Source organism: Monodelphis domestica, chromosome 1, assembly GCF_027887165.1.
Source record: "Monodelphis domestica isolate mMonDom1 chromosome 1, mMonDom1.pri, whole genome shotgun sequence".
Classification (NCBI taxonomy): domain Eukaryota; kingdom Metazoa; phylum Chordata; class Mammalia; order Didelphimorphia; family Didelphidae; genus Monodelphis; species Monodelphis domestica.
Window position 1 is genome coordinate 41703529 of NC_077227.1, and position 13333 is coordinate 41716861.

General features: G+C 41.2%; 1 protein-coding gene across 3 annotated transcripts in view; it reads left to right on the plus strand.

The window, feature by feature from the left end:
- The first annotated feature begins 5511 nt into the window (after positions 1–5511).
- Positions 5512–13333, plus strand: part of ERLIN1 (ER lipid raft associated 1) — a 66533-nt gene continuing 58711 nt past the window's right edge. Inside the window, exons 1-3 of one of the 3 annotated variants that reach the window (XM_056797673.1) lie at positions 5512–5648; positions 7660–7783; positions 10787–10868. In XM_056797673.1, coding sequence (XP_056653651.1) covers positions 7671–7783; positions 10787–10868 — 195 coding nt within the window. In that variant the 5' untranslated portion in view covers positions 5512–5648; positions 7660–7670. Of the gene's footprint in view, positions 5649–5805; positions 6058–7659; positions 7784–10786; positions 10869–13333 lie in introns of those variants that run through there. The other 2 variants (XM_056797668.1, XM_016428398.2) reach the window with 2 other exon arrangements.

Here is a 13333-nt window from a genome sequence, read left to right on the forward strand (position 1 = left end):
CCAGGAATTTTGGTGGTATCTTTAGCAAGGGTTCCACCAATGCAGCCTCCTCCAAGAAAGGAAGGCCTCTCTGGAACCAATCTCTCCAGAATCCAGGAAAGGAAGGCCAGCTACTCACCCAGCAAGATGATGCAGGATCCAAGGAAAGAATCTCATCCTTCAGGCAAGCTTACTAACTGTAGAATCTCCAAAGACTTCCAAAGGAGAACAAGTTCAAAGGAGAAGCCAGCCCAAAAGGCAAAGTCCCTTGGGCAGGAAGTTCGAACTTTTTATAATACTTTCCCCACATCATTTCTTGTCCCTTCTCCACTTTATGGGAATCAAATGCAGTCTTTCAATTTGCCTAAACACTGCCCAAGGTGGGTGGCAGTAGTCTTTGGAGGTGTGAACTTATCCTAGTAAATGACTCATGAATTCTCTTATTTAGTGTTAAGTAAGGATGCTTAAGTTTTTGATTAATTAATTTAAAAGTAGTTGATTGATAGACAAAGTTTGATTCACTCTTCACATAGGGGCAGCTCTACAACCATTTCTAGCTATGAAGAAGCTACAGAAGACTGAGACCATCGCCCCTTTCCCCTTAGACAATTGGTGGGGTGGGGAATGGCATAAGACATTGTACCCCAAAATTATAGAAGTATTTCAGGCCAAATTGTAAGCAGAAGAATTCTCTTGCCTTCCTTACATCTTTGTGACTACTAACCCTAAAATATCAAAAATTCCTGATAAGAGGCTACTACATCAAAGGGAAAGTCCCTTGAGAGAATTATCCTCCTTGGATTGTTCTTTAGGTTTTGAGATGGACATAGAGATATACCTCCAGGCTATGCTTTGATACCATGGGGTTGTATCTACGACATCTATTTTCCCCCTAAACTATGAGGGTCACCCCCTATGTCTTCAGTCTGACTGTCATCAGATGACCAACCCCCCCCCCCACCTGACTACATAACCTCCTTAAGGCACATATTGCCTGTTGTAAGGAGTATAAATACCCTAGAAGTGAAGTCCTCTGGGAGGCAGCTTTCCATCTATGCTGTCCTCCTGGCTGAATTCAACATCCTTTCTAGGCTGTGCAGGGCCTCAAATTATCCAATTGACCCAAGAGGGTCAAATCATTCTGTTGCAGGGTTGGGACTTGTAAGGGTTAAAAATTAAAGGTTGGAAAAATATATAAAAATGTGGTAGCCAGAAATTGTTACTCGAGTCAGAATGATTTTATAGCAATTTATTTATAAAATAGATGGAAATGAAAGAGAGTAGATATTTATTCTGGCCTGATCCAAACCAGGCAGGGCTTCAGGGGCCCCATCAAAGGGGGCCCAGACATAAATTTAAAAAGGGTTTTAGCCACGAGGTCTCCTCCAAGATGAGGGGCCTCTCTGGAGGCTAGTAGTTCCAGAAAAGCCAGGAAAGGGAGTCAGCCTTTTTTACTCACCCATGTGGTAGTTCTAAGGGAAAACAGAAGAGCAATCCAAGGTCTCAAGCTGGAGCTCCTCCAGGGCCAAGTTAAAGGTGAAAGTCTTGGTCACAGGTAGTTCTTGCCACTTTTAAAGACCCTTCCTTTCGTCACTCACTGTGCCTTCCTTCTACTTTGTGAACCAATTACAGCTTTTAGCTTAGCTTAGGACTGCCCAGGGGGCAGTCAGTCAATTCTGATTCCTCACCCACTATTGCACATTTGGGTCACAGATCTCCCCATACTTAAGTGGAGTATATATGCTTCTGGTGATTAAATCTAAAAGTGGGCAGAGAGAGTTAATTCCATCTTCACAGGCTCAGACTGTGAATGAGGGGTTAGGATGGTATTGAAGGTCAGAATTAGGGCTCAGTCTCAGGTTGTATTTAGAGCTCAATCTGTGGGTGAGATTAGAAAGAATATAATTGTAGGGTCAAATTTCCAAGTGATTCTGTAGCCGAAGAGGGGGATCCCTCTAGTGAAGGGAATTGACTCTGAGTTAGGGATCAGTTTTGTGGGGATTAAGAGACTGTAGTTGAGATTCAGTATAAATTTCTAGATGCTTTTAAAGCTAATTCAGGTTCTAGGCTTCTATTCAGTGGCTGTGGCTGAAGTGAGAGCTCAGTTATCAGCAAGATTAAGGGATCAGTGTATTGCCAAGTCTGTGAGTCAGTGGTCAGAAATAGGTCGAGATCTATGACTAGGATTAGTTTATAGGTTGTGCCTAAGAAAAGCCTATCTTGTACTCAACTTCAGCCTGTGGCTAGTGCCCAACTACCATTACCTCTATGTAGACAGAAATCCAAATCTCTTTTTTAAAAAATTTCCGTATGGGGGAATCTGGGTGGCTTAGTGTCAATTGAGAGCCAGGCCTAGAAACAGGAGGTCCTAGGTTCAAATCTGGCCTCAGACACTTCCCTGCTCTGTGACCCTGGGCAAGTCACTTGACCCCTTTTACCTATCCTTTACCACTCTTCTGCCTTGGAACTAATAAATAGTATTGATTCTAAGAAGGAAGGTAAAGGGTTTAAAATTTTTTCCATATTATTAAATTTTATGTGCAAATAATCTTATAAAACCCAAACCTCAAAACATATACCCAAATAAACAAATGATAAATCATATGTTTTCATCTGCATTTATATTCCAACAGTTGCTTCTCTTGAGGTAGATAGTGTAAGAATATAAATTTTAGGTTTTTATGCTAGTATGAAAGTTCTAAAGTAATACTGTGGTTGCCGATTTAAAGATATTATAACTTAAGTAAAAAATGACTTTTAGTAGCTTTATTTACAAAGAGGTAGAAATAGTGAAAATGGAAAAAAGTAGCTTAAGAGACAGGTTTTAACAAGCCTACTAGCACTTCTCCAGTGAAGTGAGGTTCAGCCCCATAGGGGCATTCTACATCAGGTGGGAATCATATTCTTTTTCATAAATACCTCAGAATTGTCCTGAATCATTGTATTAGTTAGTAGCAAAGTCTATCACATTCAATTGTTCTACAATATTGGAATTACTATATATAGTGTTCTCCTGGTTCTACTTATTTCACTCTGCATCATTTCACACAAGTCTTTCCAGATCTTTCTGAAATCACCCTGTTCATCACTCCTTATAGCACAATAGTATGCCATCACCATTTTATAACACAATTTGTTCAACCACTCCCCAATTGAGAAACATCACTTTAATTTCCAATTCGTTCCCACCACAAAAAGAGCAGCTATAAATATTTTTGTACAAATAGGTCCTTTCCCATTTAAGAAAAAATCTCTTTGGGATACAGACCTAGTAGTGGTATTAGTGGATCAAAGGGCATGCATTCTTTTATAGCTTTTTGGGCATAATTCCAAATTGCTCTCCAGAATGGTTGGATCAGTTTACAACTCCACCACTGATGCATTATGCTTCACTTCAACATTTATTACTTTTCTTTACTGTCATAATGGCCAATCTGATAGGTGTGAGGGGTTCTTTCAGAGTTATTTTGATTTGCATTTCTCTAATCAAGAAGGATTTAGAACATTTTTCATATGATTATTGATAGCTTTGATTTCTTCCTCTGAAAACTACCTATTCATAACCTTTGAACATTTGTCAGTTGGAGAATGATTTGGTTTCTTATGAATTTGACTTAGTTCTTTATATATTTGGGAAATGAGACTTTTATCAGAGAAATTTCTTTTTTTATTTTAATTTTTAAATATTTTTTCCATGTTTACATGATTCATTCTCTTTCCCTTCCCTCTTCCCTCCTCCATCCCAGAGCCAGCAAGCAATTCTACTGGGTTGTACAAATGTTGTCACTTGATACTTATTTCTATATTATTCATTTTTGCTATAGAGCAATTTTTTAAAATAATATTTTATTTGATCATTTCCATGCATTATTCATTAAAGACAAAGATCATTTTCTTTTCCTCCCCCCCACCCCCCATAGCCGACCCAGTGATTCCACTGGGTGTCACATGTGCTCTTGATTCGAACCCATTTCTATGTTGTCAATATTTGCATTAGAGTTTCGTTTAGAGTCTCTCCTCTGTCATGTCCCCTCAACCGCTGTAGTCAGGCAGTTGCTTTTCCTCGGTGTTTCCACTCCCATAGTTTATCCTTTGCTTATGAATAGTGTTTTTTTCCCTAGATCCCTGCAGATTGTTCCGGGACATTACACCACCACCAATGGAGAAGTCCATTACATTATAGAGCAATTTTTAAAAGCCTAAACCCCTTTCCACTATAATCTTGTTTGAAAGTCTCTTCTAGTCTATTAAAATGGCCTCCTAATTGATCTTCTTGCCCTTTTTCCTCTCTGCATTTGATGTTAGAGGCTGTTATCTAGGTAATCTTTCCAACCCTAACCTGATCTAGTTATTCCTAATGACAACTGACCTGTATCCCTTTAAAGCTTTCAGTGCTGTACTTATATTATCTCATTTGAACCCACCACAAAGTTATAAAGGACTCAGTTATTTTCCTGGTGAGGGAAAATGAGGAGTTGAACATAAGGGTCTCAAAGTTCTCTTTCATCTGTATATCTATGCACCTGTGACATACAAGTTCACATGCAATTTTCTCCACTGTGCTCAAAACTCTTCTGCAACCCCTTTTTGCCTTCTTTATAAACTACTGATCCTCAAATTTAAGGGCACCTATAATTTGGCTCCAAGTGAACTTTCTAGCCTCATGTTTATGCTCCTCCCATTCTTACTCCCTCTGGTTATGTGTCCCCAATGGCTCTTTGCACACAGTGGAGATTCTTTGTCTGATTGATTCATTCCTATCATTCCCGAGTGCAATAAGGAGAGGAGATAGTGAGAGAAGAGAGAGACAGGGAGAGACAAAGAGAAGAGTAGGAGGGAAGGGATGTTGAGAGGGAGAGGAAGCTGATCTTGGGATCCAGAAGACCTGAGTTCCTCGTCCTGTCTCAGGCATACAGGCTACATGTCTGTGAGCATCAATTAGCTTTTCTATGCTTTCCACGACTCTGAAAATAAAAAAGATATTTTGATAATCAAGGTCGGACAAAGTGATAGAATTATATATATATATATATATATATATATATATATATATATATATATAGCTAGGCTATATAGGAGCAACGTCATGTATGCACACATTTATGTGTGGCATGTCTGTGCCTAGATGTATGTATAGATGACTGCATGCGTGGGGCCTCGTGCATGGCCGATGTTAGGATCTCAATATTTTTTTGATTGACAGGGCAGCAGGGAGAGTGGGTGGACTGTGCCAGGCAAAGCTAGGGAGCTGCCATTCAATTGCTTGCAGAAGCCCGCAGCCCCCGAGTGAAAGAGAAAGCCAAGCAGCAGAAATTGACTCAGTTCCCAGAACCGTCATGGTCCGAGAATCCTGGCCCCACCCTTCGTTGGAGAGCCCCGCCCGCTCCCAGCTGCCCACGCCTGTGCCACGTGGGTCTAGGCTTCGAATCTTCACATCCCCGCTAGGGGGAGTCAGGCCCAAACCACATGTGTACGAAGCGAGAGACTAGATTTGTCCCTGTTCGTTCGCCGTCTTCCCCGTCCGAACATCTAGTATGGCACTGCGCATGTGTATGCCCGAGCGCCTGCGCAGAAGAGCCGGACTGTGGGCCCGCCGGCGGTTGTGGGCGACCGGTGGTGCCCGGAGAGGTGGGCGGCGAGCTAGGCGGGGAGAGATGCGCAGCCGCTCGGTAAGACTTTGGGTGAGGAGGGCTGCTGCAGCTAGCTTGGTCTCCTCCCTCCTTAAGGGGGGTGTGCTTGAGGGAGAGAGGGGTGTCACTGAGTGGCGCGGCCGTCACAAGCCGTCGGGGCGGGGGCGGGGCTGCAGACCCCCTGGGGCGGCCCCGAGGACCGAGAGCGGCGGTAGCTGAGGCCATGTTAGCCCGGGTAGGAGCTTCCTCCGGGGAGAGAGCCGGTGCGGGGTTCTTTTAGTTCTACTCCCTCTCGACCGGAGGGAGCCTAATCCCAGAGCTGCCGGACTCGGGGCTTCCGACTCTGTACTCTGGGCTAGAGTCCTCTAAGGGGCTGGGACGGCCAGGGGCATCTTGGAAGAGGAGAAGCGTCCCCGAGGCCGGGGAGCTTCTTCGAGGAAGCTTCCCTGTAAGTTCTGGGGGGGAAAGTCACCTGGGGAGTGGCAGAGGGAGGGAGGTGTGAGGGAGAGGACTAGGGAACCTGGGAGCCACTGTGGGCGAATGGGAGAGTGACCAACAGTGAATGGTGAGTCTTGTGAGAACCCCTGCCCCGGACGCGCGGGGTGGGGAGGGTCCTCCCCCTAATCCTTGTTAACAGAGAGAGCCTGAGTTGTGACTTGTCTTCATGCCATATAGGTAGTAAGTAGAATCTGAATTGGAAACCAGCTTTTCTGTCACAGAATTCTGCATAATCTTGTGCAGGGTAGCCTAGAGGGGGAGGAACCGTCCCCGGGAGCTGGTTACCTAGGAGGAGGCCAGGCGCTAGTGGGAGGATTATCACTGGGGGGAAGGGGAAGGAGAGAGATCCCCGAAGGAAGGAGGTGTTTGTGTCACTTAGGGAATGTGGAGTCCAGAGGGAGTGATTCCTTAGGTGGAAAGGAAGGCATTGAGGGGAGGGAGAACAGAGTTGGTCACTGAGAGGAAAGGAAGAGTCACCAAGAAGCAGGATTTATGAAGAAGTGGATACTCAGATTGGGAAGAAATTCCATTGATAGTTTAGTCGCTAGACTTGGAGTCAGAAGAGTTTGTCTTGTTCAGATCCCACTCTGATACTGTGACCATAAACAATTCACAGAACCTCCCAGAGACTGTCTTCATCTGTTAAATAGGGGAAAGAATACCTATCTATAAGCATTGTTGTGAGGATCAAGTGAAATCACATTGTGAAGATGTATGTCTTAGAACCCTACATAAATGTTAGTCATCATTGCAATATTCTGAGAAACTTTCTGAGGCAGAGACAGTATCACTGAGTGACATGACCTTTTATTAGGGAGATTGTCATTGAAGGGGAAGGAAGGAGTAAGAGAGGGGCCTTTTTTGGGGCAACTGGGTAACCTGGAGCTAGGAGAATGTAGGTTCAAATATGGCCTCAAATACTTCCTAGCTATGTGCACCTTGGGCAAGTCACTTAAAGACAGAGGACAAGGGTTTAAAAAAAAAGAGAGGGCGGTCGGAAGTCACTTTAAAGGTGAGGTTTGCCACTGAAAAGGAGAGATAACTGGGGAGGAAAAGTAGATGAGAAATATCTGAGCAGATTGAAGCTCACTGAAGGAGGAAGTTGTATCCTTGAGGAAAAGGGAATGAAAATCATTGAAAAGGAGATTCTGGAAAAGAGGGATTATTGATGAGGAAGGAAGGGGGTGTCTGGAAGATTGCTATTCATTGAAGGAAAGAGGGTATTTGTCAGGAGATAATGTAATTGAGAGGGATGAGAAAAAGAGGGTCATTGAGGAGGGAAACTGGGGGGGGGATATGGACTGGTGAGCTTGATGAAAAAGTTAAAACGAGTTTTTGTGGGGTAGCTGTTGGGGAAGACGGGATCACTAGAACTAAGAGAAGGGTGGAATTGTGGTGGGGTTTAGGAGATGGGTGGGTCAGAGAAGGGATCATTTCTTTCTGGGTGCAAATGGGAGGGAAAGAAGAGGAGACTGAGGTATCATTGGTATGAAAGGGGACTGCTCTATCTGGGGAAAGGGGGATCAGGACTATTGGTTCGCTCCTCATATAGGAAGAGCCAGGATGAATATGACTCAAGCCGGGGCTCTGGGGGCTGCAGCTGCAGGGCTGGTGGTGGTTCTCCTCTACGCCTCCATCCACAGGATCGAGGAGGGACACCTTGCTGTGTACTACAGGTGAGTGCCAGGCCATGGGAACCCAACAGGCCAGTGTGTACATCTAGCCAAGGTTTCCAACAAAGACTACTATGATACCTGGGAATTTGGAATCTGAAATTCTCCTTACTACAGTAATAGCTTCTAAACCTGGAATTGGATTGATTATCATCAAGTAGCCTTTGTGAAGCACGTGATATTGGGGAGGGGGGGGTATTACTGCTGACAGTGCTTATGACTAATGTGATCAAATACACTGTGGAGACCAAAGGCCTACCCTTGGTCTTTAGCAGCATTGACCATGTGTGGAGCTTGGTACTCTTATTTGTTATATTCCCAACAACCCTTTTCCTCCCAAAGTTCCCTTGAATCTGAACACTACAGATAGTAGCTATAGCTCATTATACATATGAAGGATGTGATGCAGATCAATGTGTTTGGAGTACAATCAACTTTTTTTCTTTTTCAGGAACTTAGTGCCTATAGGGTAAAGGGTAAAGCAAGTGGGAAATTGTTTTTCTTGAATGTTAGTGGCTGGATCTACTTCTCATAGACAGAGATTTTTTAGTTAAAGGGAGACCAGTTAATGGAGGCATTGGGCAGAAAGTTCATTAAAAGAATATTTACCACTCCCAATTTCAGTGTATTTTTACTCCTAACTCTTTTGAGTTGGAAACAGCTTTCTGATGGAGATAGACTTTAAAATCAGCTTGGTTTTGAGTGTTTTTATTGGTTGTTCACTACTAGGGGTAACTTGGCATAGTGTAGTGATTAGTACTCAGGAACAGGATTCTTTTTGTAATTAAAGATGACCAAGGGTTCTATCCAAGATATAGGCTTATCAGATTATAGGTGTTTCCCCATAGAAATTGTCATGATTTCATTATTCATGTAATTATCATAGAACCTGTTTGCATTTTCAACATATTATATTTGGGGGGGGGGTCTCCAATAAATTCCACAGTAGCATGGAGATGGATTCTTTAAGACTATGCCAGTAGCTAGGTGTCCCAGTGGATAGAGCACCAGGACTTAGTAGGACTTAGGGGTAAATCTGGCCTCATTTCCTTCCTAGTAGTTTGACCCTGGCAAGACATTTAACTCCTTTTGTTTAGCCTATACCCTTCTGTCTTAGAGTTGTTACTACAACAGAAAGTAAGGGTTTAAAAAAAAAAAGTGTGTCTGGGCAGTCCTAAGTTCTGGTAGACCCTGCCAAGTCAGAAAGATGTTGAATTGACCAGCCGAGTAACAAATTATGTATGCTGTCTGATGGCCAGCCTAGCCAGCAACTTCTGAGGCCTAAAAGGTGTCATTATGAGTGTTGCTTTGCAACATGAGGAATGCTCACCAATGAAATTATGGATCTTTTGACAATGAAAAACTGGTTCTTAGAGAATCAGTTCTATTAAGTATGCCTGGTAAAATAGACTTGGATATAATAAATGTTTTAATGTTGAAATGAAGGGAAGTGAAATTTGTTGAAAATGACTTTTTTGGGGGCATCTGGATAGCTCAGTGGATTGAGAGCCAGACCTAGAGATGGGAGGTCCTAGGTTCAAATCTGACCTCAGACACTTCCCAGCTGTGTGACCCTGGGCAAGTCACTTGACCCCCATTGCCTAGCCCTTACCACTCTTCTGCCTTGGAGCCAATACACAGTATTGATTCCAAGGCAGAAGGTAAGGGTTTAAAAAAAAAAAGAAAATGACTTTTTTTCAAGTTTCAAGATATAATTTCTCAATTTCCTTTGTGAGCATTCTGGGATTTAAATAAGTCTTTTTTGCCTCTGTACCTTTTTAATAGATGCAATTTAGATAATTCTCTTTTTTGTTCAAAGAACTTTTCCTGAAGGGATCTTCAGGCTTATGGGGGAGAGGGCAAGGAGTAGATTGGATCATAGTACAATTAGGTGGTTGGAATTCTTGGACCCCCAAACCTGGTTATTAATGGTTCAGTGTCATCTTGCAAAGAGGTCTGCAGTAGAATGCCCCAGCTACGTATACTTTACTCTGTACTGCTTAACCTTTTTATTAATAGCTTGATTAAGATAAAGATGATTATTCAGCATATTTGCTTTTGAGACAAAGCTGAGAAAGTTGACGAATACACTGGATAAGAGGAACCCAAAGATATTGACTAAAGTGATAGGCCAAATATAGTAAAATATATTCAGAGGGGATAAATGAAAAGTTCTCCTTGACTTTAAGAACTAACTTCAACAAGTATAGAATGGTAAAGGTATGGCTAGACAACAGTCAGTGTGAAAATAAGACCTCATTCATCAAGTAGACTACAAGCTCAAAATTCATCAACTATGATTTCACAGTCAAAAAAACTACTGCTGCATTCATGGAGGCATAGTGTCCAAAATGAGATTTGTCATAATCCTGCTGTGCATTTCTGGAATGTTGTTTGGTTCCAGATACTAGAGTTTAAGGAAAAGCATTGTCAAATGGGAGTGTTTCCAAAGGCAAGTATCCAGGATCATGGATGGATTAAAGATTGTGCCATATGAAGATTGCTTGAAGGAACTAGAGATATTTAGCTTAGAGAAGGGAGGAGGTGGGGTAGGTGGAGCATGACCTTTGTTAAAAGTGTGTGAAAGCCTGTCATGTGGAAGAGGGATTTGCCCTGTTTTGCTGTGTCCCCTAAGAGTAGAACTAGGAACAATACACAAAGTTGCTGAAAAGTACATTTCAAATTGATGTCAGCATTAGTTCCTAAATAAAATTCTCCCCCAAATAGAAGTGGCTGCCCCCAAGGGAGATAAATTATTTCCCTTTCATTTAGATGTTTTAAGCATAGGTTTCATACTTTTCAGCAATGTTGTTGAAGGCATTAAAGTCTGTTTCAGATACAGGTTGGACTAGATGACCTCTAAGGCCCTTGTACCCTTTCTAACTACTACATTCTTTAATTCTATGAGTTGCTGTCGGAACTTTTTTATTCAAAATTATAGGTTGGGAAGATAATTTTATTCTTTTTTTTTAATAACCTTGATAAATTGAAACATCTTCTTTTCAGGGGAGGAGCTTTACTTACTAGTCCCAGTGGACCAGGATATCATATTATGTTGCCTTTTATTACCACCTACAGATCTGTACAGGTGAGTGATTCCTAGAGAAGTCCAAAATTGGGCAGGTAGGTGTGAGAGGAGTATTGTGAAGCCAAAGAGATGGGGATTTTTTCTCCTTTCCTAAATAAGTAGAATTATTTTTAATTAATTTAAAATTTGGAAAAATCATTCATTTAAATTGCTCTTGTTTTTCTATATAAGTTGTCATTTGGGCAGGCAGTTTAAAATTTAGGAATTCTCCAGGGTAGCCTTGAGATTTTCTTTTTTCTAAAGACTTATTTCTCTTCATCTTGACTATCAATTAAAGTATGGTCAGGGTTTCATAAAGTGTAGTTCTAACTGACACTTAATAACCTCTTGTGGTTCCCTATTCCTGCTAGGATCAAAAAATAAATTATTTTTTGGGGGGTTTGCAGTCCTGTATAATCTCCTTTTTACCCTTATTATGCATACTTCTTTACAAGCTCACCAAAGCAGATTTTCTTAGTATTCCTTTTATGTGACACTCATTCCTTTGCTCTACACCTTTATACTAGCCATCCTCCATTTCTGAAATGTACCTCCTCCTTGCTTCATCTCATCCCTAAGCTAACTCAGATGCCACTGTCTACATGAAGTCTTATTCTTTGAATAGTCATTGTCATTCCCAGTAGAAAAACCTTATATTGATTTTGTATATACTGTTAGTAGAGAACCTGTATTCTCATACACAGTAAGATCTAGCTTAACTCTTTTTTGGCCCATTTTCTGTCAAGCAGAATTATATTTAGAGTTACTATAAGAACATTTATTTTGACAGTATCTTTAAGCATTTTGTGAATGCATCCAATAAAATGGAGACCCCCCTGGAAAGCAAGTCCTAATTTTATTTTGTATCTCCATTGCTGAGCAATGGTGCTTATTAGGTACTTAATAGATAACTTGTTAAGCATTTCTTATTCAGGTGCCTTGGCATAGTAGTCAGGAAAGGGATTGACCCCATAGTGTGTGGCTAGATGGTACAATCATAAATTTTTATATTCAAGAAAAGCAGGAGTAACAAGGTGCCTCAGGGGATAGAGAGCTGGGATATTCTGGGTTCAAATCTAGCCTCAAATACTTCCTAGCTGTGTGACCCTGGGCAAGTCACTTAACTCCAGTTGCCTAGCCTTTACTTCTCTTCTGCTTTGGAACACAGATACTTAGTACTGATTTTAAGAAGGTAAGGATTTTGAAAAAGAGAGAGAAGCTAGCTGTTTGATTTTTATTTTTTGTAAATTTAAAGTTCAAAACATTTAGACAACTTAAATACTATTTCAGCAGAAATACCGTGACAAAAACAGTGATGGCCTTTTAAAAATGTTCTCTTATTCAGGCATTTGCTAGAATCATTATTTGATTTTAAAAAAGAGTGGTATGTATACTTCTTGATCTACAATGTAATCTATAATCTCTTGTGTTTGCTGCAACTTTTCCTCATCTTGAGTCCTTTTTGAGCAGAAATCTTATGTAAAATATCTGTAAGCTAATGCTGAGTGCTCTTCAATCATTCACATCTGATAGCTTAAAAACTTAGAAGGTGGGTCCTGAACACCTTTCATAGTGAGCAGAAGAGTGACATTTGCCAGCAGATCCACTGGATGTTCAGCCCAAACCACTGTTTTACCTTGATTGAATTGAGAGCCTGGCCAGCAGGTAAAGGTAGAGAGGAATGAACTGCCGTGGCATGCAGTATTTATAAACTGCTATCATTTTGTTACTTATTTTTAGGGTTTAGGAAATGAGGTCCAATATTTAATCCCTAACATTAGGTTTTCAACTAATCAAGAATTTATAATGCAAGTATCTATCTAGTTCTCTTGAGTTTGGAGAATTTTGTTTATATTAATAGCTCATTTGGCATCTTCCTTTCAAGGCAAGCCAGTTTCTTTAGGAGCCCTATTTATTGCTGCTTTTCTTCATGATGGTGCTTTTTTCTGTCTTTTGACAAATGCCTTCAATACCTTATTATCATCATGGTATATGACTGTTCAGGAGAGTCTTTAGGAAGAGCAAACACTGGACATCCACATTTAGGCACAGGACTTTAGAAATCTGTTCATTCTTATGTGCAAGAAATATTGAATGTCTGTTGTAAGAGTTAAAAATTTAGGGCTTTGACTAAATATGAGAATTATAAAGTAATATTGTGGTAGCCTAATTTAAAATATTATAGCTTAAGTCAAAATGACTTTTAGCAGCTTTATTTACAAAGAAATGGAAAGAGTGAAAGTAGAAATATGTAGCTAGAGATAGATTTTAACAAGCCTATCAGCCCTTCTCTGGTGAAGTGAGGCTCAGCCCTGCATGGGCTTCCCCAAGTCTCTTGTCCCCATGTGGATTCAGTCAGAAGTCCAGTGGTGTCTTCAGCCAGAGTTACACTCACACAGTAAGCTAACATAGGATCCAGGGGAAAAGTCTCTTTCAAGCCAGGAAAGCAACCTCCAGAACCAATCTCTCCAGAAGCTAAGAAAGGA